Here is a 26,529-nt window from a genome sequence, read left to right on the forward strand (position 1 = left end):
TGTGTCGAACGATATTTTTGACATCTATATTTTTTTCCACGATATTGGTTTATTGAACAACCTTTTTTCTGTATCGAGGACCATAGACTGCAATGGGAATTAAAATAACACGTCACATGTCGTACATCCTGCTCTTTGGACTACCTCTTGATGGATTTGCATGAAACTTGCCATAAAGAACTCAAAGTGAATGAACTTTTGTTTAGAAAATGTAATGCAGATTCTTAAAAATGAGCCAAAGCTTTTAGCAAAACAAAAAACATTTCAATGGCAAGTTTGAATCTGTCTGTCTGTCCGTCCGTCCATCCGTCCGTCGGTCTGTCTGTCTTCCTATCTCTTGAGCATCTACATCAGTAAAAGTACCTGTGTGCTGTTCAAAGAAAGAGGTCAAAACTGAGAGAGCGAGAGAGAGAGCATGGTCACTATTATAGTTTGGAGGGCTGCAGAAAATTAGATGTGGCCCTGTTATGTAGTAGATGGCAAAATGACAGGTACAGTATGGAGTTGTTTGGTATGGGAGGTGCAGGATGTTGCGACTATGTGTCGGAGGGAAACGAATATGAATCATAGCAGATATGGATATATTCCGTCAGCATATGGACGTACTGGAATATATTGTTGGCTAGATGAGTGTCTAGGAATCAAAGTGTTAATGTGTGGTGATAAGATCTGATGGCGGTCTGGTATAGGCTTTGTTTAGGGGTAAGGTTCATACACAATTGCAAATGTATTAAAGTCCTTTAAAAGGCTGCTCAAATTCATTGTGTGCTAGCAAATCTTCTGACGTGAAGCTTTTAAATGGGTACTGCATAATAATGTTGGGGGTTGATTTGAACAACATTCTATTTATCAATATACAATTCCATAATGTAACTTCTGATTGTAAATCTTTAGAAATACAGTGCATATTTGGATAGGAATATTGTTTCAACATCTTAACGTTCTAACGCTTATCAAAATCCATTGTGTGTTGCCTTCCTCGCTCTTAAACGCAACCGCAGTTATATGCAATTATAATTACTTGATTGCAATTTTTTGTTGCATACGTCTCATAAGCATGCTCTGTTTTACTAATTGAAACACAAACCAATGCATAGATTTAAAATCTTAGTATTTAGTGCAAAAATTCCAAATGACACTATTTTTTAAAATAATAGTGTGAATGCCAAATGTTGAGAACCATTTTATTGGGCCAGGTTAAATAACGTGATGGGAAAAATAATGAGCTGTCCTTATCGTTCAATAGAAAAGTTAGCATATTTTGAATCAAATATATTAGTAATAGGGCTTGAAAAGTAGTGACTAATAAATGAGCCTAAGATAAAACATTAACATACTTATCTTAACAAAAAATAATACAAGGCACAGTAGGAGACCATTTAAAGGCTTGTAGAAATATGTACATTTCATGAATCTTAACTGCTATCTTTCCACTTCATGTCACTTTCTAACAATATGTGCCACGTGTGCCGTTTAGTAATAGAGGTCACAGGAAACAGCACAGATTTAGAATGTGGGGGCGTAAAACTGGGGGACATATGTCTCAATTTCAAAGAACCAATCATAACTCACAGCTGCCATGTGGTAGTCTCCCACAGATTGCTTTCTTTAGCACAATTCCTTGCAGTTTGAATTAGAGCAGATGACAGAACACAGAATTGCAGTGCCAGTATCTTTTTTTAAACATAACAATGTCAATAAAGCCAGCCCCCTGACACTCTATTACTAATATTGTGGACACATGCAAGCAAAATCATAGCTTGTCAATCAAAAGTGAAAGCATTCTGCTTTTGTCAGAGAGGGGATTGAATTATTTGTGATGACATTATTTCTGTATAAGTAAAGAGAATCACCGAGTGATGTGGACATTCTGCAGATTTCTATAAAACAAACTGCTAGGATGTATTTCTACTCATCTTTTCAGTGTTTGAACGGAGTATTCATTCTTTCTACACAAATAAAAAACATTTTTGCTAAATATCCGTTTACAACAATGAGGTCATTTGCATTTGTTTGACAACTGAGTGACTATCCCTCCGTTTTTTGCAGATTCTTCTTGGTGTATGTGTTTCGTATACATCACGGCTTAATATTTCTGGTAATTTCCTGGAATTTATAATTTGCTGAATTTCTGGCTCACAAAGGCAAATTTACCTTATACTAACCTACCTCGCGGTAAGGTCCTCTAGGCGCTTCCTTCATGAAGTCCCCAGTCAATCCTTTTCAGTGTTGCTTCCAAACTGTGCTTGTCTCTTACATTCTGCTTTAGGGTAGCAGCAAATGTAATCGTTTTTAAAAAACATTTGAAAAAATTATAAACTATAATTCTATGGTTTAGTACCTACGGTAAGGCCTGTTCAGTTGGTTTAACATTTTTATTTTCAAGGTCTGTGTGCACTCTCATTAATTAAATGTAACATAACACAATACATCATTGTTATGAATGGTGAGAAACCGCACCTTAGAAAAATGGTTAAATCTAGATAAAACATCAATGCAGGAATTTCAATTGTAAAACATTAACTTTCCATTACTCTTAAAATGATTTAGATGGGCAACAGACCCTTGGCAGAGATATGTGGGCAGGAATCCAAATGGAATGCGAATCTTAGCAGGGCCATCGACAGCCAACATTCATTTGTTCATTTGAAATAATAAAATTATAGGAAATAATGCAAACAATAAATCATACTATGTGATAAAATGTTGGATTAGGATTTCAGACTAATATAAATCAAGCTCTTAATCTGTAGATAAACATGAGATTTTAAAAATATGGTATGTGCAATAGGAAGATTTTTAATTGTAATACAGATGTCTATGAAATAATTGTTAATATAATTTAAAATGGGCAAGGGGGTAGGAACGAGGCTCTTCGCACTCATTGAGGATGCTCTGGAGTTCCCGTATGTATATAGAAATATATATTTTATTGATATGTAATTCTTCACATAATTTGTTATGAATTGAGAGATATTTGCTATTGAGTGGCACTACTCCCACTGCAAGCATTATTAGGCTTTTTACTGTGTTATGTGTGGCTTTATAGTTGCACTTGTGTATTATTTGTATTTATAATTGCATGTTTTTACTGACACCTTTTATGGCTATATTTGCTGAATAAAGTATGATGATGATGATGATGATGATGACTAATATACACAATGCCAGCTATAATTAGGATTTGGTAAAAAAATAAAAGTAATTCCTCCTCAAAACGATTGCATCAACCCGAAGCTTTTATCATTTCCTATACACTATAGAGTCTAGGATTGACACATCTAAAGTCCTTAACCACTGTGAAGGGGGCCTTACACTCACAACCATAGTTTATCAATTGGCAATATATTTTCTCTACTCTTTTATAATTTAGTTTAATGTACAGTATGGATTCTGAAATATTCCTAACTCTAGGGCATATTTGGCAAAATAAATGCTATTAACGTGCTGAAAATTCTTATAACAGCAGAAAAATCTAATGTTGGGCCTATTCACATACTACATGTGTGTGGGTGTGTGAGTGACTGTATGGTTGTGTGAGTGGCTGTATGGGTGTGTGAGTAGTTGTGTGGGTGTGTGAATGGATGCTTGAGTGGTTGTCTGGGTGTATAACTGGGTGTGTGAGTGTGCCAGTGGGTTTGTATGTACATGTGTGAGTAGCTGTGTGGGTCTGTGAGTGTGTTTGTGAGTGGCTTTGTGAATCTGTGAGTGGGTTTGTGATTAACTGTATAGGTGTGTGAATAGATATGTGAGTGGTTGTGTGGGAGTGCATTGGAATGCATGTGTGTGTGAGAGTAGCTGTGTAGTGTTGTGAGAGGGTGTTTGAATGGTTTTGTGGATCTGTGAGTTGGTGTGTAAATAGCAGTATGGCTGTGGGAGTGGGAGTATGAATGGTTGTGTGGGTGGGTGAATGTCTGCATTGGAATGTGAGTGGTTTGTGGGCATGTAAGTAGGTGTGTGAGTGGGTGTAAATGGGTGTGTGAATGGCTGTATGTGTCTGTAAGTAGTGTTATTGGTCTGTGACTGGGTATGTTAGTGGTTTTGTGGGTCTGTGTTTTGGTGTGTTGGTGGCTTTATAGATGTGTGTGAGTGGGTGTATAAGACGTTGAGTGGATTTGTGAGTGGGTTTGTGAGTGGTTTTGTGGGTCTGTGAGTTGGTGTGTGAGTGGCTGTATTGGTCTGTGTTTGAGTGTGTAAGTAGGTGTGTGACTGTGTGAGTGGGTATGTGTTGGTGGGAGTGGGAGTCATTCCATGGGTGTGTGAGTGGGTGCTTGAGTGGTTGTTTAGGTGTATAAATGGGTATGTGAGTGTGTCAGTGGGTATGTGAGTAGCTGTTTGGGTCTGTGAGTGGGTGTGTGAGTGGTTTTGTGAGTCTGATTGGGTTAGTGATTAACTGTATAGGTGTGAGTGGCTGTGTGGGTGTGCAAGTGGGTGCTTGTGTATGTGGGAGTGGCTGTTTGGGTCTGAGTGAGTGTGTGAGTGGTTTTGTGGGTCTCTGAGAGGGTGTTTGAATGGTTTTGTGGGTCTGTGAGTTTGTGTGTGAGTGGCAGTATGGCGGTGTGAGTGGGTGTATGAATGATTTTGAGGGTGTGTGAGTGTCTGTATGGGTGTGTAAATAGGTGTGTGAGTGGGTGTAAGTGGGTGCATGAATAGCTGTATATGTCTGGAAATTGTTTTTAAGGTCTGTAGGTGGGTGTGCGGTGGCTCTATTGGTATGTGAGTGGGTGTATGAGTGATTGTTTATGTAAGTGGGTGTGTGTATGAGTGGATATGTGTGTGGAAGTGGCTGTGTGGATCAGTGAGGTGATATGTGAGTGGTTTTGTGGGTCTGCAAGTGGGTGTGTGAGTAGCTTCATAGATGTGTGAGTGTGTAAGTAGGTATGTAAGAGGTTGTATGAATCTGTGAGTGATTCTGTGGGTCTGTGAGTAGGTGTGTGAGTAGCTGTATTGGTCTGCGAGTGGGTGTGCCAGTGGTTGTGTGGGTCTGTTATTGGGTATTTTGGCAGTTTTGAGGATGTGTGAATGGCTGCACAGGTGTGTGAGTAGGTAAGTGAGTGAGTGGTTGTTTACAGTCAGCTTGTGAGCAGCTGTTTGGGCATATGAGTGGGCTTGTGAGTTGGTATGAGTCTGAATGAGCATTTGAGGGATTTTGTATGTCTGTCAGTAGGTTTTGAGTGGTTGTATGGGTGTGTAAGTGGGGTTTGAGTGCTAGTGTGAGTGGGTTTGTGAGTGGCTGTGTGGGTCTGTGGATGGGTGTGTAAGTGATTTTGTGGGTCTGTGAGTGGATCTGTGAGTGGCTGCATGGGTGTGTGAGTGGTTATACGGGTGTGTGAGTATGGGACCAGGTATGTGAATGCATGTGTGAGTGGCTGGTCTGTGAGTGGGTGGGTGAGTGGTTTTGTCAGTCTGTAAGTGGGTGTGTGAGTATCTAAGTGTGTAAGAGTAAATGTGTGGGTCTGGAAGTGGTTATGTCAGTGAATGTGTAAGTGGGTATATGAGTGGTTGTGTGGGTCTTTGATTGATATGTGAGTAGCTGTATGGGTGTGTGAGTAGTTGTGTGGGTATATAAGTGGATATGTGAGTGTCTGACTGGGTGTGTGAATATATGTGTAAGTGTCTGTGTGCGTTTGTGAGTGGGTGTGTTAGTGTACTTGTGGGTCTGTGAGTGGGTATGTCAGTGGCTATGTGGGTGAATGTGTGGGTGTGTAAGTGGTTATGTGGTTGTGTGGTTGTGTGGGTGTGTAGGTGGATGTTTGAGCGATTGACTGGGTGTGTGAATGCATGTGTGAGTGGGTGTGTGGGTGTGTGAGTGGGTTTGTGAATGGCTGTATGAATGTGTGAGTAGTTGTGTGGGTGTGTAAGTGTGAGAGTGAGTGTGTGAGTAGGTGTGTTGCTCAGTTAGTGGGTATATGTATTTTTGTCACTGGAGTCTGGATCCGCAGGTCAGCTGTGGATCACACAGGTGGTCGTGCAGAGTGCAGTCATAAATCCACTCTCCCTTGTGCACTAAAGAAAGGATTTTGTAAAATGTCTTGATCAGGAGGTGTTATGTGTCTGAGGCAGGCCCACACAAAACCAACGCCATCTTTTCTCATGCACACGTTTTCTTAGGTTGCGTTTCTTTACACACAATAACCTTTTACAAACATTTGCATGCGTGGTAATATTGGATTTGTTTCTCTGAATTTGCTTCACTTACAGATTCTGCTTCACCTAACATTATCATGATTCCTTGAACACCACGTACAAGGTCTTGACACACATTGTGTAAATGTCATTCCATTTTTCATCCACAGGGTGATATGGCTATCTATAGATCAAAACAATGCTGGCTTTCACAGGACTTGCAAGGAGGATTTTCTTTATATATAAACAAGCATTTTCAGGTTTAGACAGAGGAGCGGTTTGCTGATATTGGCAAGGTCTCTAGACGCTAACTCTTCGGCCCAGCAGCTTGCTGACTTCTGCTTGTGAGGATGTCCACCTCGTGACTGAGCTAGGGACCTATATTCTGTCCCATCAGGTTACCAGGGTTGAATCATCCAGTGCAGGGATTCTTGGCTAGACACACACTCACCGTACACACCTAGGTTAGGGAATCCATAGTAGGAGTGCGACCAATTATCTATATTGTATTTTATGCCTGCATGCATACATTGTTTTACCACCATGGTGGAGCTTTTTGTTCTGATCACCATTCTGGTGCTCTTAGTAACTTTCATTTGCTTCAGTCTATTGATCATTGCAGCACATATATTGTATACAAGAATCACACTGGTTCAATAAATACTGAAAAACGTTCCTCTGTGTATTTCTTCTATGTTTCTCTGAGAGAACCAGAGCACGAGTGTCTGAGCAAAAGCAGTTTGGTTCTGTTACCACACTTCCTGGGGGGCCAGGGTTGATGTCATGTTCAATGGTTGCCAGAAATCATTTGTTGCCTGACTAGGTTTAAGGATGGCGTATGGTGGCACTGTGAGCTAGCTGGTCTATTGGGTAACATATCCTGAGGGGGTGCATAGAATCAGTCTGGCACCATCCCAACGTTTATGATGTCTACAAATGTGCAATTCCTACAGTGGGATCGAAACTACGAGACAAGGGGTCCCTCACAGACTCCTCTATTGGTTCCATGGTGTCACATAGCGCTGAGACACCTATGGGTATTTGTGCGCTTTTCAAGTTGCCAAAATAAATAAATACTTCTTAATAAAAAGGTATAGGTGGTGGTGTTCTGATGGGCTATATTTCATTCATCTTTTATCCCATAGTTATTCTAAATTGCTTCTCAAATGTCCTTCTTTTATGTCTACCTCTTTCACATTGTTCAAGATACCGATTTTAGTTTTTTCCTGAACATGTCACCCCATGGTTGTGAATATTCAAAATTGTGTATGCTGTCAAATTTGTGGTTGACCTCTTAAAAGGTTCCCATGTTGCTGTTGTCCTTAAGAGGAAGGATTGTGCTGGTGCTACTTTTCGTAGCACTCTATTAGCATTAATCACTGCTGGGGAATTCATTGTAGAGTAGTGTACAGTTGCAGCCAATAACATCAACATATACATATTTTCACTGTCTTTCCACACATTTCATTTACCTCCTATACACATTTAAACGATACAGTAGCCATTAAAGACATTTAATGACTGCAGTTTTGCTTTCATCCATGTTTCACGAGGGACCTAACAAGGGGGTACTTGAAATGAGTGGAATGATACTGGAATTATGAACATGTTGCTGTCATTTGCAGGCACTATCAGCTGCAACAAGTATTCCGAGCTAAGTAAGCCTGTACGTTTTACACTTACGCCACCAAATAAACTAGACTGGTAGGGACAGGACTTTAGAAAAAACACATTTTAGGGGGTATTTAGTGACCTAATGTAATGGCTAAAACATGTTGACAAATTGTGTGTTGCATGGATGACTATATCCATAAGCATACACATCTTATTTTTCGTACTTTGGTCACCTAAAAAAATGGCTCTTGGGGATTTTTTTTTCTCTAGATCTGTACCTCAAGAAGAAATATCCAAAGCGCTTTCTCCACCGAAATTAAGCCCATCCTTGTTTATAGGAACATGGATGAGCCCTGATGATGAAGCATGCTACTAATATAGTGGATGACAGGGCCGGACTGGTGATTCCAGGCACCGATCAATCCCCCGGTAGACCGGATGGTGTGGGAGCCAGTTTTTTCAGAGGGGGCCGGTTTTGCTGGGGCCGTCACCGCCCCAGCAAAACCGGCCCCCCTCTGAGTCAATTTTCGGGCCGTGACCAGAGTAGGACTGACTGGCTAGACTGTGGGGAAAAAGACTGGCATCCATGTGGCATTCATCATCATGGCCAGGCCTGAATCTGATCATGGCATTCATGATACATTGATTTTGTGCCATTGGCCACCGAGGCCAGACAGGTGATGGTGTCGGTGCGCAGCCTGCGCAGCACGCAGATGATGTCTGCGCAGTCTTAGGGTGGAGCTGCAATTGCCATGCACATTGAGGCAGGGCAAGGCTCGTGCACTTAAAAGTTCACGTTTGCCTTCTGAGGATGTCTTCAGTTCTGCTCAGTCGGACGTCCCTCCTTGCCGCCAGCAGGCGGCAGCCGATGAGTGTCTCTGTTGTGTGAGCAGATGTCAGTAATGGCATCTCGTCTATTTTACCCACATAGCTCTGTTATGAGCCCTCCTTCACCAACCCATGGCTCCTCGTAAACAGCATTCATTGTATTTAATGAGTAAATTGTTTTTTGCTTGCTAGCAAAAATCACGGGGCGAGAGGATTTGCATTCCAAATCAAAACTACTAGGTGTATTATTCTCAACAGGAAAGATTGGAATAGCCTCTTTGTTTAGGCTGATTCTGTCTACATATGTGCTGGAAATGCATCGTGCAGAGCAATAAATTAATTTAAAGGGACAAATCCCCCAGTGTCGCATGGTTCTCATTGCTGGACATGCCACCCACTCCCTTTCTAAATTACAGAATAAAACAAACTCCACCTTGTGTGTGGAGGATGAATCAGACATGGTCCTTGGGCAATTTGTGGTAATTACCTATTTTCTCTAAAATTCATGTTAAACATACTTATGCATCTCCAGATAATCTCTGATGATGATGGTCTCATTATTAATTCTCGCACATACAAAGCACACACACTCGGACCCTGGAATATATCTTTGCACCTCCCCCTACTGTGCACTGTCTAATGGGTGAGAAGTTATTTTATGAAAGTGCAGATGAAGACAAACTAGTCTGTGAGGCAGTAATAGTGATGTAAGTCTTGCAAAGCAGGGCTCATCCTTTCAAACGTTTGTTTTTGGACAGTTATTATTTGAGACAAGATGAAGATGAGTTGGTAAAGGCAGTCAATAAATTAAGCTAGATGAGTGTGGAAAGGCATTAAGATGCACTGTTTGGTGCAGGCTATTCTATGTCATGTGACTGAGTCTTTTTCCCCAAAATGAATGCTCCCTAGTAAAGACGCAGCATATGAATCAATTCTAAACCATTATGCATTAATTTTTCACCCTCCTTTGCAACAATGCTTGCCTTGATTTTGTCCCATCTGGCTCTCACCAAGGCCGCGAAAGGCACGGCCTCTAGACTTGCTCCTGGATAATCTGTCTCCGAAACATGGTTCCTTTGCTGATGTGTGCCACAACAATCCCTCTTTTCTTATCTGTCTGCCTCTAGGCACTTTCCTGTAGACATGCTTATGGAGCCCTGGAGCTTCTTTGCAACATCATTGTAGTGCTGTAAGTGTAGTATTCCCATATGTGGGTCCTAGGCTTGCTGTTCCTCTGCAACCAAGCAGCCCCCAACTGATGGTGATAAGTCCCAATCAGAGCAGCACCAGTCTTGGGTTGCTTGTGTTCTGGTTTAGGGGGGACCTGGACTGGCAGTTTAGGATGGACTGGTCCTATTTGAGCTTGGCCAAGACTGATTTGCTTATGGCTGGGCCAAAACTGGTGTGAAACTGTCATGGACTGGGATGTGGCTGAGTAATTACCTGTGGCTGAAATTAATTCAGACATTCCATCCATCACATTTTTGTATTTTTCACTTGTTTGTATATGCTGAATAAATATAGGTGTCATTGGTTACGTTTTTAGAATTCCCAGCCGTAACACTCCCTTAAATGTCAGGTGAATTTACATTGTTCTGAGGGGTGCAAATAAGTGCCCAGGGACTTTTATGCGACATCTCAAAGAGGGCCGCTACACACATAGTTTCTCTCTGCACAGATGACATGATACTGTTTATGTGTGAAATTTATACAGGCCTGGTCCCCGTGGTGTACACTATAGAGGAATTCTGGAGACTATTGGCGCTAAAATTAATTAAATAATTGTTAGTATTTCCCTTCCGCAATGCCGTCCTAGAACGCCAAATCCATCTGGGGAATAGGACCTTAACAGGTTCTCCACACACCTTTCATTATATGCAAATCCAAATCCATAATGCACAGGCAGTTCTGCTGGAGAGTAATCTGGGGAATGCTATAAGATTGTTATGGTCACAGCTCTCCTTTTACATCTCTCTCCCATTGTCAGTGGCGGGCCGTATAGTGTTGTCTAAAATGGTACTGCTCCCCCACCTCCTCCATTACTTTGCCAATCTTCCAATCTTGATCCATTCCTGAAAATTCAGTGAGTTGGACATCTTTGTAAATTATCTAATTTGAGGCATGGGTAAGAAACGCATATCATTTGAAAAACTTAAACCTCCAACCTCTGCATGGGAGCCCCGAGTTCTCGAACTATAATATTTCAACACAACTGGAATGGGCGGCATACTGGTTGGCTGGATACAACCTCTTGTAGACAGACCTCATGAAATCTCAGATCTGGGAGGGAGTCCTTCATTGTGTCCTCTTCCCTGGCTCCAATAGTCCTGGTCACCCATTCACTTCTGCTCACTACTGCTATGGGCTGCTTAAAATGCTATTTTTCTCGCATTAAATCAACAACGCCCTAAGCCCTGGACTTGCCACTTAAGGGAATCCCTACTAGGCATGGCACCATCATGTCCTGGTTTCTGTCAGCATGAGACAGAGTAGGTATTGGCATGATGGGGGACTTGTTCTCTGGTGGCTTGCTCCTAAACTTCCATGAATCGCTGGATCAACGGGGCTGCAAAGCAGCAGTTTTCTTTTATATGGCCCGTAGGAAAGTATGATCTGCTTTCATGGTCACCCCCACTTTTTGCTGATGTTTTTCTGACTAGTCTGACTGGGATCCTGCTAATCAGGACCCCAGTCTTGGTGCTTCTTCCCTAAATTTGACATGGTGAGTACTTAGGTACACTCCAGATTGGCTACTGGGGTACCCTTGTAAATCCCTAGTCTATAGTACTAAGGTACCCAGGGCATAGGTACCCCCAGCAGTCTCCTATGGGCTGAAGTATGTATTATTCCACCTATGAGAGACCACTCAAATTGTGACGCCAGGCCTGCCATTACAGCCTGTGTAAGCTTGTGCTAGTACCATTTACGATAGATATAGGTTTCCCTATATCTGAGGTCACTACACTTAAAACCTACCAGTCGCCCCTAAGGCAGGCCTTTCAATATAGAACACAGAGTGCTGGGTCCTGAGTTTGAGGGTGCCCCTGCATGAGCGGGTCACCCCTACCCTGCTCCCCCTAGTCCCCCCCACATGGGGGCTGGTGTCAATTTTACTTTGTTCTCTCTGATTAACTACTTGTGTCTATTTTTGGTGCTCTCTGTAAGAATGTCTATGGGTACACATATGACTGGGTGGGTAACCTGGTGCTCTTTAAGGTCATCATCTACTATTTACTGTGCTTTGAAAGTTGATACAATTAAATATGTAATGAAAATGTGCTGTAAAATGCACCATTTTGGTCTGTCTGTTTTCCCAAAATTTTCTTGGGGAAAGAACCCCCCCAAACCCCTGTAGTTGTGATCAGTCTCGCTCGCTGCGCTTGATCGTGACGTGCTGGACGGGGGCTGGTGTGGCTAAAATTGCCAGGGCTGCTTTCTGTTCCCAGTCCGGCCCTGGTGGGTGAGCATTTACAAAACAAAGAATAAATATATGTTAGGTTTCCACAACTCCACTCAGTCTTTTGTCATTGATACCTTTTGTGAAAATGAGTGGTGTACGTCCCTTTCATCCTCTCCAGCCTTCAGTATGATTTCACTGTTCAATACCTGGTCTGCCGTATCTGTGAGTTCCATAATCTGGATATATGCAGAGCAAATTTCTGTCCTCTCTGATCACGTATGACCAATACACAATAGGTGAAACCTGAGCCAGGTCTGATCCCTCTCTGACCCACTTCACTGACTTCTGACGGATGCCACAGTGTCTTGGCCGGCAGGCTTCAAAATTAAGCAGAATTTTCTGATGCTAATTTTCGCCTACATCACTAGGAGAAATGTCCCACAGGTAGAGTTTTATATCTAAGCCTTCTGATTCTTTGATTTCCAATTACAGCTTCTCTCATTTAACTTTCGAGGAGCACGTTGTGACCAGATGAAGATATGCATATTAGAAGCTTATTGCCTCCTGAAACACTTTATTGCTGCCAGTTGCTACTCCCCATTCCCCTGAGACGGTGCTGAGCACCTTGCAAAATTTAATCCAAGTACAGATAGAAGGGATGACCAAAATCACTCCTTTAGAGCAGCACATATGGCTCATGACATAGGACCTTAGTTAGAGTTTGGTAAATGCAGGACTTCCCATAATTAGACTGCATGGGTGCTCTACACACATCCCACATCCACATAAATCTAAATAAGGGAGAAACTTTCCAAGTGAACTTTTAAAATGTATGGGTAATGAGCATAAATTATGTACAGAATCCGTATCTTTCATTTAAGTGCAAGTATTCTACTTAAACAATGCATCAATTGTGCATCTTTCATTGGATTTTCCAATAAAGACATTTGCATTAATAATGTCAAACGGTACTAACTTCTATATTTAGCAATCATTTTTTGTTCAAGAATTCTCATTTAACTTGCTGCTGTCTCCGTGATAGAAACAATTGCTTAATGTTATTTTCAAAATTATCATCACAGAATATTCATTAGTTCTCAAATGTAAATTGGCTTATTTACAGCATACTTGTATTTAGGATAATTAAGCCAAATTATCATGATACTCTCATCTCTGATTTTTATTGTGATTAAATACATTTTCATGCTTGCACTTTATGTTACTAATATGAACGTTACATTTGCTAATCAAGTGGAGTCTAGCGAGAGAATGATAAGCAGATTCCGAGGACTGAATTTTTTTTTTGTTTAGATACAAAGTCAACAACGTTAAATTATGGCCTTACCATTTAGCATTTAAAATAAGCACACTTTCATTCACTTCGTTTCACTAAATTTAGTCTTAAAGGGCCTCATTTTGACGCAGCAAGGAGCCCCAAGTCATTTTGTTGCACCAAGCTGCAACGTTTTAAAAGCACAGGGATGCATTATATTAACCACATTACGACACATCCATGTGCTTTCCCCAGCACTGGCGCACAACTGGCTGCCATGCGCCAGCACAGGCTCCCTTTTACCCTTTGCAAGGGTGCCTGCATAGTGGGGATGATTGTTTTTGTGCAGGAAGGGACACCTTTCTGCACAAAGAAGATAATTGATGGCATGTTCCTCTTCCTATGCATGCTGCATAATGCTGCACACATGGAAAGAAGGAAAAACAAGGAGAAATAAAATTAATTCTCCTCATTGTGCCACTCCTACACCTCCCTTGGGAAGCTGTAGCATTCTGATGCATTTCCAGCTTTACAAAACTTTGTAAATCTGGTAATGTGTCAGGTTCCATGGATGTTGCGTGGGAACACCCACAGCAAAACCCATGTAATGCCTCTTCCATGCACAGTAATGTGTGAAAGGGGCCCATTTTTACAAAGCCATGAAAAATCACGCAGGGTGACTTTACATGGCCTTGTAAATTTGGGCAGGCACACCGCACACCACGGTATCAAAAAAAGTGATGCACTGGTGTAGTAATGGCCTTGTAAATTAGGCCCTAAGAGTAAAGTGAAGTGGTATTATAGTTAACATAGTGTGTCTGCCGAGTTCAATACACTGTATATGGAGGTTTATGAGTTTTAATAATTTGAAGTATTGCATAAAATAGAAATTTAAGGTATACCTATAAATTTAGAATTTCTAATGTTTGTGTAGTTTAAGTTTTGCTTGTATAGAAAGCATAACGTTATAGTCATTTAAAGGAGGTGCGTAAATTATACATTTACGGTTTAACTATAATTTCTAATGTGTGTGTAGTGTAAGTGTGGTTTGTAAAGAATGAATACATAAAGTTTTCCTAACTATATCTAAGCTTTATCCATTTATTTTTCATTGACGGATGATTTAAAGTTTGATGGTGATTGGTTGGAGGGAGGTCCCAAAACACGTTTTTGAGCCAATGCATTTTCCATAGATGTTTTAAGGCACTAAAACTTAGGGCCTTATTACGATGGCGGAGGGCCCGCCCCGACAGCCTGTCAGTGGCGGGCCCTCCGCCAACGGAATGAGGTTTTCCGCCTGCTAGATAACTATGGCAGCAGGACAGGTGACGGTTCGAAAGACCGACCTCCAAGGTCCCGACAGGCAGTCTTTCTCCAACCGCCTGTCAGACCTCCCCGGAATGGCAGCATTGCAGCAGTGCCAGCAAGGCACCGCAGTAGGGATTATAATATCCTTTTACGCTGGTCGCTCTGCGGCGGGCAACCTGCCACAAAACAGATTTGGGGGCCCCCCACAATCCCTGGGGATGGGGCAAGGGCACTGGGGGGGCACATCCCTGCACCTTGTGGGAGGCACCGCATGGTGCCTGCCACGTAGTACAGAGATATGCAAGTTCCTCTCTTTTTGTATTGCAGCGGGGGCTGCTGACTGCATCCCCGTCGCAATGCAAAAAATAGGGCCTGTGATTGCCGCGGTGGCAGTCGCATCATAATGAGGTTGGTGGGTAGGCCGCCTCGTAGTCGGCCGGTCCCACTACCGAAGCAATGGCGGTCGGTCGAAAGTCCATCGTCTATCGTAATGACCCCCTCAGTGATATCTAAGGCAGTGATATGTTGCAAAATTTAACAAGAAACCATGAAATTACAGCTGTATTTCACCGTACATGCTGAAGACAAGGCTGTACATGATTGGGTAATGGCTGCCTTTACAAAAGAAAAAGGTAGCCATGTTGCTTTGCCCAAACTTTACCTGTGTTCTGGGTTAGATTTGTAGATATAGGCAAGCAGTAAGTTTTACATTTTTTCCCTACATGTTACCACTTAATTAAAGTGGTAACAAGTAAAGGAAAAATAATAATATTTTTCCATACATTTGTTTTGAAAAGATATGGAGTACTGCAGTACTACCTAGGAGTTATCTCTGTACTTAAAAAAATAAAAAGTAATTAAAGATGTAAAAAAATATAAAAAACACTGTATTGTACTATGTATCACAAATATACCACTTTTTTGCAGATTTAATTCTCTACAGAAGAGTCTACAGAGTCCCTTTGACATCTCTACTAATTACACCACTACTTAGAAGAAATTTTAAAAAGAAAATATGTTCCAACATTAAAAATACAATGATACAATGTACTACTCTATATTTTACTGCCATAGTAGACTACAATGTATTTTTAATTATTGGTCTTTTTTTGTTTTGCTTCTGCAACTATTGCTGTATTTTCTAGTTAGTAGTACAGTACACCATAAAATATATTATTCCTCTGCACTACCTTAGATAAGTGGAAACTGCCAGTAAACAAAACCCTCCTCTCTCTCCAATAGGTTGATTAATAAATCACAAGGGTTAACATGACACTTTTATTGTTGCCTGAAAATGGCTGAATATACAAGGAACTTTGTAGAGCTTTTAAAACTGCTACACTGCTACATAACCTGTCCCACTTACAAAACCTGCTCCCAACCCTTCCAGCCTCCTGGGGAAATGCTCGCCTGTTGCTCGGTGCCCGATGCCCGATGCCCGGTACAGCTTTTCTTGCCTTGTTGGTGTTCAAAACAGATAGGGCCCGATGTAGGTAATTCCGTTTTACCGACTCTTAAATACCGAATCATACCGTTTCGGTATTTAAGAGTCGGTAAATCGGAAGCAGGCAGATGTAGGTATTAAATTACCGATTCTGTACGATTCGGAATCAATGGGAAATACAGAATCGGTAAATACCGAATGTTGCAAGGGTGCAGGGGGTGTCACTTTGACACCCTCTAGCACCCCAAGTAAAGGCATGTGTGACATGTGGCACACATACATGCCCTAAGGGCAGGTCTGTGTGTCACATTGCACAGTGTGCATGCACAGATGTGCATGCACACCTGGATTCTGTATTTTACCACACAATAGGATTGTATTGTAAAATACCGACTCTTAAGGGCCTGTGGCACTCTCAGGAGTGTCACCTACATTTGGATTTACCGAATCGGTAAAATTACCGATTCGGTATTTTACAGAATCGGTAGATTTACCGATTCGGTAAATTTACTGATTCTGTAAAATAATGGCCCCTACATCTGAAAACCCAAATACCGGTCGGTAATGGCCGAATTCGGCCGTTACCGACCGGTATTTGCTCCCCTACATCTGGCCCATAATGTCTTGTTGGCCAGTCCCCCAGCACTCACTGACTGACATGCACATGCTGTTGGTACACAGATGCAGTGTTCAACATAAAACAATGGAAATTCATGTGTTATTCACATTACCTAAATGATGACTAGACCTCTAGAGGGGTTGAACCTGAAATGTGTGCCCTTTCACAATCAAAGCTTTGCAGGGTATTTGAAAATCTTTAGCATGTGATTCTAATCTTTAACATGGTAAAATTGTTAAGACCAAGAGACCTGCTAGATGTAAAGGTTACTGTGATTTATTTGTGTCATGGCTCTTTAGGGGTCAAATGTGATATCATCCAAGGTATTTTCACCAGCCTTGTGTATATTTGTTAATGACTGCATAATAGTAATTAGTTTGTGTGTAATAAATGTACTTTTACTATTCTAAAGAAAAAGCACAGACTAGACAATCATTTATTAAGTTCTATTATTGTGTGCCGGTGAATGGTGAATAGTAGCCGACCCCACCTCCCCTAAGTAGGCCATGGATGGCACTGATTTCCTGCCCCCGAAAGAGTCCCAGTGAGGGGGTAATTGTGCATACCTTACAATTAATGGACTATTTCCTCACACTAAGAATCAGTCTCAGGTGAATTTAATGAATTTGGGTGTTTTTTGCAAACATATAGTGGTATATATAAAATCCCATATTTTAGAGTGGACCATGAAATACGCATAATATTTCACAGGTCCATTTTAAATATGGAAAATGTGTCTTTATGTGAAACATGGGTTTCATCATCATAATGACAGCACCAAACTGCACTGCAGAGCATAACCATTGTGCACTGATCAATCAAATTTCTATTCCTAACCTGAGCTTTCTAGTTCCATTCAGTGGCCATTGATGACTAAGCTTTGCCAAGAACAATCGGTTACTTCAACAGTGAGAATGATCTTTATTAACAAACACAAAATCTGTTTTTCTTACATCTCTAAATTTTAAATAATTAAGATTTAAATTACGTACATTATCAGATGTTTGCAGAAAATTAAATTGCTTTCTTGCCCACACATGTTGCTTGATCCTTTTATTCAAGATTGCCCTTTGAATTAGAAGAATTGTTTTAATATCATCTCATCATCTTAAATATTTTACTTTTAGAAAATTATGAAGCGTCTTATCAAGAGATACGTCCTGAAGGCGCAAGTTGACAGAGAGAGCGATGAAGTCAATGAAGGCAAGTGCTAATATTGTGTTTTTTCCCTTGTTTCCAATTATCTTTATGCAGTATGATAAGTGAACATGGATACTTGGGTTAATCTCTGGCAATCTTCACTAAACTGAATATCTTTCCTTATAATGTGAGGGAGTTTCTGCCCAGAAAACTGGTTTCCTGTTAGGTTTATACAAATACAGTTTATGTAAAAGAACATTTCCCTAGCAATAGTACTTTTCTTTACTTTTGTAACTCCTTCCACCAACTGAGAGCACAAGTACTCTCATGCTAGTCATTGTGTGACCAATCCTTTTATAAACTACGAGAATTTAGAAAAACAATCATTTGTGCCTTTGTGGATCAGAGGTGTAGAAAGTGCAAAGCACTGTGCACGTAAATTCTTAGCAGTGAATTTATGAATTCCCAGTGGAAATAATGGTAAGTAATGGTTATGTAGGAAAGAATGGTAGGTTGGAAGTAGTAATCAGTCACTGTAATAGAGTTTGAATATGTGAGACAGTTTCAAATTGAAACCAGTCTGCCAGGAATATATTTATACTGTTATCTGCAAATGTAATTATGTGGATCTAATCCTTTGTGCCATCAAACAAAGTAACTACTTTATTTAGGATTGTGGGGCACAAATGGTAGTCTGGGAAATAATTCGGACTGGACGAGACAGAACTGGTTCAGTACTAGAAATATACTTGTCAGATATGGTAGTGTCCGCATTCATTAAATCAACAACAATTTCAAAAAAACAGTCCTGAACTTTGATACCGCGGGATTTCTGGTCTATTGTTATAGATCTAGATCCCGACTCCGGTCGACTGAACCGTTGGTACCTGTCATAGAGTAAAAGGCAATCCACTACTAGGTCAATCAGTTAATGACTTACTCCACTCTAAAGAACCACTGAAGCTTAAAAAGTTTAAAAGTTTATTACAAAGCCAAACTTAACTGGAGATACAAACATCTCAATATAAGGTTCAAAAGATATACGGGTATCAATACAAACATGAATTTTCTAAATGCTCTTAGTCGGCAGAAGAATATTACCAAAACCAATTCAAAAATCATCAAAGTTGCAAGAATAGACACAAGCTGTAGCTTATGAGTCATTTACAGAAAGGAAAGAAATCAGATTAGACTGTCCCTACACTAGACTAAGTGACATCCCTACTTAGCAAGATCTTAACCTAAAAAGGTGTCAGCAGTGGTGACTTCCAAAGAAGATCACACACTTCCCTTAGTCTTTGTTCCAAAAACGATGTCTCGCAATTCCCTATCTGCCTACCCATCCGCTCTCTTAGGTTCCTCAGATCATCTGCCTTAACTCCACCCAGGGGTGCTGTCCCTAATACAAAATCACACTTACAATAGGAACGCCCTTTGGAGACACCCCTCAGAGACGCCCCTCACGTGGTGTTGGTTCTGGTATGTTCCATGCTGGTACTCCTCTGGGCCCATCGTTAGCATTGACCTTGCTTCCCAGGCTCCTTCTCCGGCAAGACGGTACCCCCAGGAAATTCCTGAAGACTCCTCCAGGCCTGTGCCTGGCTCTCTTGAACAAAAGTCTATTCATCACTCTCTTGATTAAAACCTCCTCGCACCTGCAAACAGACACTTGTACTGTGGGCCCCAAATTCCGGCCTCCACCATATCTTTAAGTCGTAAACCATTCAAACAGGCTCCACAGTTTGTGCTTAACACAGCCTTTCTCTAACGAGCACATGCAGATCAAAAGAAATGACTTTTGTCTATTCAGGCCTATCTAGAATTACATGAACGGGCCTGTGCACTCTGCAAATCATTTAATTTCTTCTAAACAGTATTCTAACTTATTACACACAATGATTATATGAAACGACTATAAAACATATTTCAGTTCTAGGATCAATAATACTTTGAATTATAATAACATTGAAATCCACCATCGTGTAAGAGTGTAACAGCATCTTGTACTCTATGTGAACTGCCATGTGGCCTACACATTTCTACGTTTAGCAGCATTACATTTTCCCCTACCACCTCCACATAACATGGGATTTCAACATCATTCCAACATCTCTACAAACATCTACATTAGCTTTTCACACTTGATATAAGTATTCTATTTTAATTAAACACTCTTATATATTTTCACTCTATAGATTTGACACTCTTATAAAATGTTTACTAAACTAATACAACGTGCTTGTAAATATGGTGCACTTCTATGTTTTCTTGATTTGCGCTCTCTCAACTTGCCAACCCAAATTGTGCCGAAAAGAATTACATTTTCATTTACAGCGAGATATGTGTGTCAGCAAATGTACAAATTATTGTATGAAAAATAAGAGGATATTGCAAATGGTCCAAATTAATCTAGGCTTGTTTCATAGAACAACGTTTGTAAAGCACTGGCAAGGATGGTATTTAAAAGTGATTGTGTTTTATCAGTCTAATGTGCATTTTCAGTAAGGGAATTTAAGCTGTTGTAAATCTGTTCCAAGATAATGGCTAAGGACCAGTCTTTCATTATTACTTTTACAGTGAGCCATGTGAAAAAGAATTAAGGAAACACATTGTAATTCCGAATGTTCAGAGACAGATCCGCATCTAATAATAGAAGCACACAATTATAATTTTAACTGATACATGTATCACCTGTAGGCTATCAACTTTGTCTTTGTGCAAAACTTCAGATACAAAAGATTTATGAGACAATGTTTCTCCAAACACTTTTTCTGGAAAAAAAGATTTTTATGTTTTTCATCTAAAAACGTATTCATATACATCCACCAAATTCATCAAATTGACAACATCGTTGAAGTTAGGAGCTTCCTAACAAATGTCATGAATTATTGAAGCCCAAAACACCGAGATACACCTAATCTGTTCAATAACACACCATACCGTGACCAGTTCTAATTTTAATTATATAGCTTCATGCATAAGCCAAGACATTTTGATTATGGTTGGTTTGCACTACAGATCTTTTCATAGTAGTCCCACTTGGTGTGTTGATTTTTTATTATTAACGCCAAAGTGGCAATAATTATGTACACAATAATTAGGACTCTTTTTGACTATTAGGTCAGACAATATTTTTTACAGTAATCTAATACCATAGCACCAGTCTAAATCAAGAGAGTCCTTATTGTGGAATTAATAAACCCGCAATTGTGAGAAGGAGTATTAAGCCTGAAATTAGAATTTGTCATTTACTAATAATTTAGCTTTTACTAATGGGGATTAATTTGCATAAAACGTGCTCCAACAGTTTTGCTGCACTTAATGGTGGTAATGTGGCACAGAGCTACCTATGTATTTGTACCATGTATAAAAGTGCGGTGATACCACATTTCTCTCTGTATGATAGGCAAAACATGCACTGGCCAGATATATGCAAATATTTTCACAGACTTCTCTTTGCAGTAGGTCTGTATGTGCTGTTTAGCAAGAGATAGCTGTTCAAACATGGCATAATGGCCCTCAGTTACACCTGAGTTGAGGTAAAGCCTCTGACCAGGCCAGGTTGCAGCCTGAGATTGAGGGTCGGAGGTGATGATGATCACCATGGCAGGGCACACAATGCAGGCGTGGCAAGTGCAGGTAAGAGCGGTGGGGCGGGGGCAATGTGAGGGGGAATCTACATACGACGATGAGAGAATCTTAAATTTAATAAAAGTAAACCATGGTTTTATTTTTTTATTTGTTTCCCTAGTCGTCGTATGTTGAATTCTCCCCCACCCCCCACCCGCCCCACAACTCGTACCTCCACAGCCAGCTCCTGACACAATGTGATACTTACATTCCGATTCCCCCTAGTATTCTGATGGAAATCACACCGTTTAAAGGTACAGGGCCCTAGAGAATCCATGGGGATTCTCTCACTGGTACCGTAATGCATAGGTATTTATTCCAAGAGAGGCCATGGGCATTCCTCAGGCAGCAGTGATCCCAAGGCATACTGATAATTTCAAGAAGTACCTTCCCAAAGGCAATCATCTCCAGAAAAAAAGGGAATCCTAGGTTTTACTTTCATCACAGGATGGTTGTATACCTCAGAGAAGTCAACCTTAGCATAACCAGTGATCCCTAAGGTGCAAGAGTGACAGGAAGCTTGGGCTTTTCCAAATACTGTGGAAGGGAAAATTGGTGGCTCTCATAAGTTAAGAGCTTGTACACCCAGCCCAACCCTGAGAACAATACTTGTGCCCAGCGAGTCATTTCAAACTCCGATGGCAAATGCTACCACCAGGTCCTGATATTCCAGGAATTTGGTGGGCCGCTGGAAATGGAGAGGTAGGGACAGCACTATTTGGTTGGTGCAATTAATGCTCCACCAGTGCCTCGTAGTTGGTATTTGAGGGTCATGGTACCTTGTTGCTGCCAAGTATAAATGAGGACGAATAACATTTACCAGGAAATAGAGGTAGTCACTATCCAGCCACATGTGTAATGTAAGGCAATACACTGTGTATTGCTATAGGTTTCCCATAGAGCCACTTTAAACATCATGAATCTGGAGAAAACAGGAATGCTTCAAAATGCCAGTGGCATTTTGCCGTATTGTATAAAATGATAGTGCTGTTAACCAATGAATGTACATTTTAGTTTGTACCTTGTGACTGTTGTTTATTGGCAGTGACACTTTTTTATGCAGAACTTTGAATTTTTCTTTTTCTTTCCAATCACATGTACAATAGTAGACATTCTTTCAGCAGAATGTGCAAAAGCAGGGACATTATAAGTTGTACTAAATTCACTGAAAGAACCATAGGTTTCACACCAGTTATAGTTAGGTGGAAATTTTACTCGCATAAAACCATTGAAATTCCCACGTTATAGTTAGTTGGACTCACTATAACTTGCGCGTGCAATGCACTGCTGAGAACATCACATATTACATCACTCATGACATGGTCAGTGACATCACTCATGACATCACTGATGACATCTCAAATGACATCACTGATGACAACATCCTTGTGACAAAGTGGCAGACCTCCTATCAGCATAAAATAACCTTTGACACACACATTCGAAAATAGAACCTAACATTTTCTTAAAAAAGGAGAAACCAATACCAATTACAACAACTTATTAGGTAATTCCAACATCTACATACACATCCACTCATTCACCAACAGTTCTATATAGTCACTCATGCATGTACTTACTCATCATATGTACTCATACACCTATACATCCTGTTACACACTAATACTCATCCATATAGTTACTCACACACAAATTCACACATGCAAATAAACTATCAAAAAAACATTTACTTGATTATACTGCTATATACACACCACTACACATACTTCTACAGAAACAGAAACATATTTGCTCTCTTAAACAACCAATTATAAAAACACATACTCACTAACCCACCCATACACACAATCATCCACGCATACAGTCTTGCACACATGCTGTCTTCAAAATACATACAAATAGTGAGTCACTCATTCATGCATCTGTGCTCTAAGTAATATCCCCCACCGAACCATACATACACTGATACTGATACTCAAAAAAACAACTAATAACCCATATACACACTCATGTAGCTACTCACCAACCCATGCAACCACTTATACACAAAGTGAGACACAGATACAGATATTTAAATATTTAAACATCACTCGCTAATATATGTATTCACTAAGATACATTTAATAAGTCAGTTAAGCAATCAATTTTACACAAAAAAAATCCATTTAGACATTTATTTATCCATTTATTCTTCCATCAACCTTTAGATATACATATATAAAAAATATTTATTTTTCAGAAAGATACACATTCACTGGATGATGTCATCAGTGATGTAATTTGAGATGTCATCAGTGATATCATGAGTGATGTCACTGACCATGTCATGAGTGATGTAATATGTGACGTCATCAGCAGTGCATTGCACGCGCAAGTTATGGTGAGTCCAACTAACTATAACGTGGGAATTTCAATGGTTTTATGCGAGTAAAATTTCCACCTAACTATAACTGGTGTGAAACCTATGTTTTTTTCAGTGAATTTAATAGGTTTTTTAAATGCTAATTCCTAACTATAACTGGTGTGAAACCTATGTTTTTTTCAGTGAATATATATATATATATATATATATATATATATATATATATATATATATAAAATTTCTATGGCAAAATGAAACCCCTCATTTTGTTCCTTTTCAAATTAAATGGATTAAGTGTTACCACTTTATTCCAATCAAGATGACTTCAGGTGTGCCATACTTTTGTCATAAGTAAGACTGTTAGCGTTCTAGTTGTTCTTTAGAACACTCTGGGACATTCTGTCATTGGGCTATAGTTGGGCTACATCTGGCTGATATTTGGGCTACATTTGGGCTCTTTTGTCTCTGGTGGCCATCTTGGGAGACTGCATATCAGAATTTTTTTAATGAAATATAAGAGGATTTGAGAAGTCACTCAAAATGTGCCCTAATTTTTCTTTCTTCAGCACTAATCATAATTTCTATGGCAAAATGAACCCCCTCATTTTGTTCCTTTGCAAATTAAATGTTTTAAGTGTTAACACTTTATTCCAATCAAGATGACTTCAGGTGTGCCATACTTTTGTCATAAGTAAGACTGTTAGCGCTCTAGTTGTTCTTTAGAACACTCTGGGACATTCTGTCATTGGGCTATAGTTGGGCTACATCTGGCTGATATTTGGGCTACATTTGTTTTTTTTGTCTCTGGTGGCCATCTTTGGGCTACATTGGGCTACATTGGGCTACATTGGGCTACATTTGGGCTCTAACATATATATAGCCCAATGTAGCCCAATATATATTTTTTCAAAGTTAATTTTCGTAAAAACCACTGGAGCATATATCTTGAGACATAGCAAAGGCACATCAGGGTACCAGTCCCTACAATTTTGCCAAGTTTGGTGGAAATCCATTCAGCCGTTCGGGCTAAAAGTGAGTCCAACCGCCCTATGGAAATTAACATGGGGAAAACACGTTTTGGGACCCCCCTTTTATCTCGGCCCCCGCTTGACGGATCCCCCCGAAACTTTCAGGGAAGGAGCGGAGCGCAGCGAGGCAAAGTTAAGGAAAATTACAGGCAGATCCCTCATTCGGCGCCAAAGTTATTCCCAATAGAATGTTGCGGATTTCCTATGGAAAATGATCCTAACTATAACTACCTACTGGCGACCGCCAGTAGGTAATATATATATATATTAGACATATATATGTAAATATATATATAACTGTATGTTTGTATATATATATATATACATACATGTACATATATATACATTTATTTATATACATATCCATACACACATATACGTACATGCATATATGTAAAGGCAAACTGTACAATCAAAGTAAATAATTTTTTTTTCCTTTTGCTGACAATTTGATATTTCTTGTCTTCCAGGTGAACTTAAAGAAATCAAGCAAGATATTTCCAGTCTCCGTTATGAACTACTAGAGGAAAAATCACAAACGACTGGGGAGTTAGCAGATCTAATACAGCAGCTCAGTGATAAATTTGGCAAAAACCTAAACAAAGAGAATTAATTTACTTCAAAAGAATGAAGGCTTGAAATGTTTGGATATATCAGCCAGCATCTCAGTGGAGAAAGATTCAGGCTGTAATGGGAGGCCTATGAAGCATGATACAACATGGGTCAAAAACTGTAACAACTAGCCCGAGCAGCACGTTGTATAATGTATATGTTCCTTCACACTTGCACTATCAATGATGACAGAGAGAGGCTGTGGGATAAGAGGTCCTTCCATGGACACAGGCAGATCGCAAGCAGGTAATTGTGAAAGGGTTGTTCTTTAGCACTGTGTAAAGCTCATGACCAAATCCTGTAAGACTCGTTGTGATTTCATCACAGCAAGGAAGGTGGCTTCCCATTGGTTTTCTCTCTCTAAAAAGAGGCTGTACTACTACTATTCCCACAATTCTCTATCAGATTCTGCAAAAAATGATGAAGAACACAGACAATCTCCAGACTGAACATGAGGGACAGGGTTATTAAGTTGTAAACAATCACAGGTTGCCTAACGGTACAAATGTTGTTGAAATGCAAAAGCCATGCCCAGCAAGCAGAGCTGCAATGATGGGAAGTATGGATGAAAACTACTTCAAGCACACTTTAATTTCTCTTATAAATTAAAAATGATGCTTAAGATAAATCACAACTATAAACTATTCATATGTTTAGGTATTTGAAAAGGACACATTATTGGAAAAAAGGTCTCTAACCAGTTCTGAAGTGCCAGGCAAGAACACAGATAGCCTAATAGAATAATAGTTATATTTGTAATCCAAAAATGTACTGTAGTTAGAACTGTTTAGAGAAATCAAATACAAATGTATTTTTACCTTTAATAAAAGCTTTCTTGTTAAAGAAATTTGTGTGGCATAATATTGTCTGACGAAAGGGCAGGATCTTCCTAGATGTGACAGTATTTTGTTTAAGCATAACATAATAAATCTGCACTGAATTTGACATCAGTTCACATCAAATTGAATGTGTGCATATGAATATTTTCGCTCATTGTAAGGTCAATGTATCGTTTTCACATACACGCCAAACATTCGTCTTGAAGGAGGTGAGGATTGTTCGACATTCCCATACTTTTTGCAGTGGAATGCTTTTTTTTCATTGCTAAAGTTTATAGACAACAACATCAACAATGCTCTCTCGACCGACCATGCTGTACTAAATTGTTTAACCTAAAAGCAACC

General features: G+C 40.0%; 1 protein-coding gene across 1 annotated transcript in view; it reads left to right on the plus strand.

Moving 5' to 3' along the window:
- Positions 1-26,186, plus strand: part of TRPC7 (transient receptor potential cation channel subfamily C member 7) — a 1,084,504-nt gene extending 1,058,318 nt beyond the window's left edge. The window contains exons 10-11 of the mRNA XM_078653219.1: positions 17,740-17,815; positions 25,204-26,186. Coding sequence (XP_078509345.1) covers positions 17,740-17,815; positions 25,204-25,346 — 219 coding nt within the window. The 3' untranslated portion in view covers positions 25,347-26,186. The remainder of the gene's footprint in view (positions 1-17,739; positions 17,816-25,203) is intronic.
- Positions 26,187-26,529: the final 343 nt, after the last annotated feature.

This window comes from Lissotriton helveticus, chromosome 7 (assembly GCF_964261635.1).
Source record: "Lissotriton helveticus chromosome 7, aLisHel1.1, whole genome shotgun sequence".
NCBI classification, from domain to species: domain Eukaryota; kingdom Metazoa; phylum Chordata; class Amphibia; order Caudata; family Salamandridae; genus Lissotriton; species Lissotriton helveticus.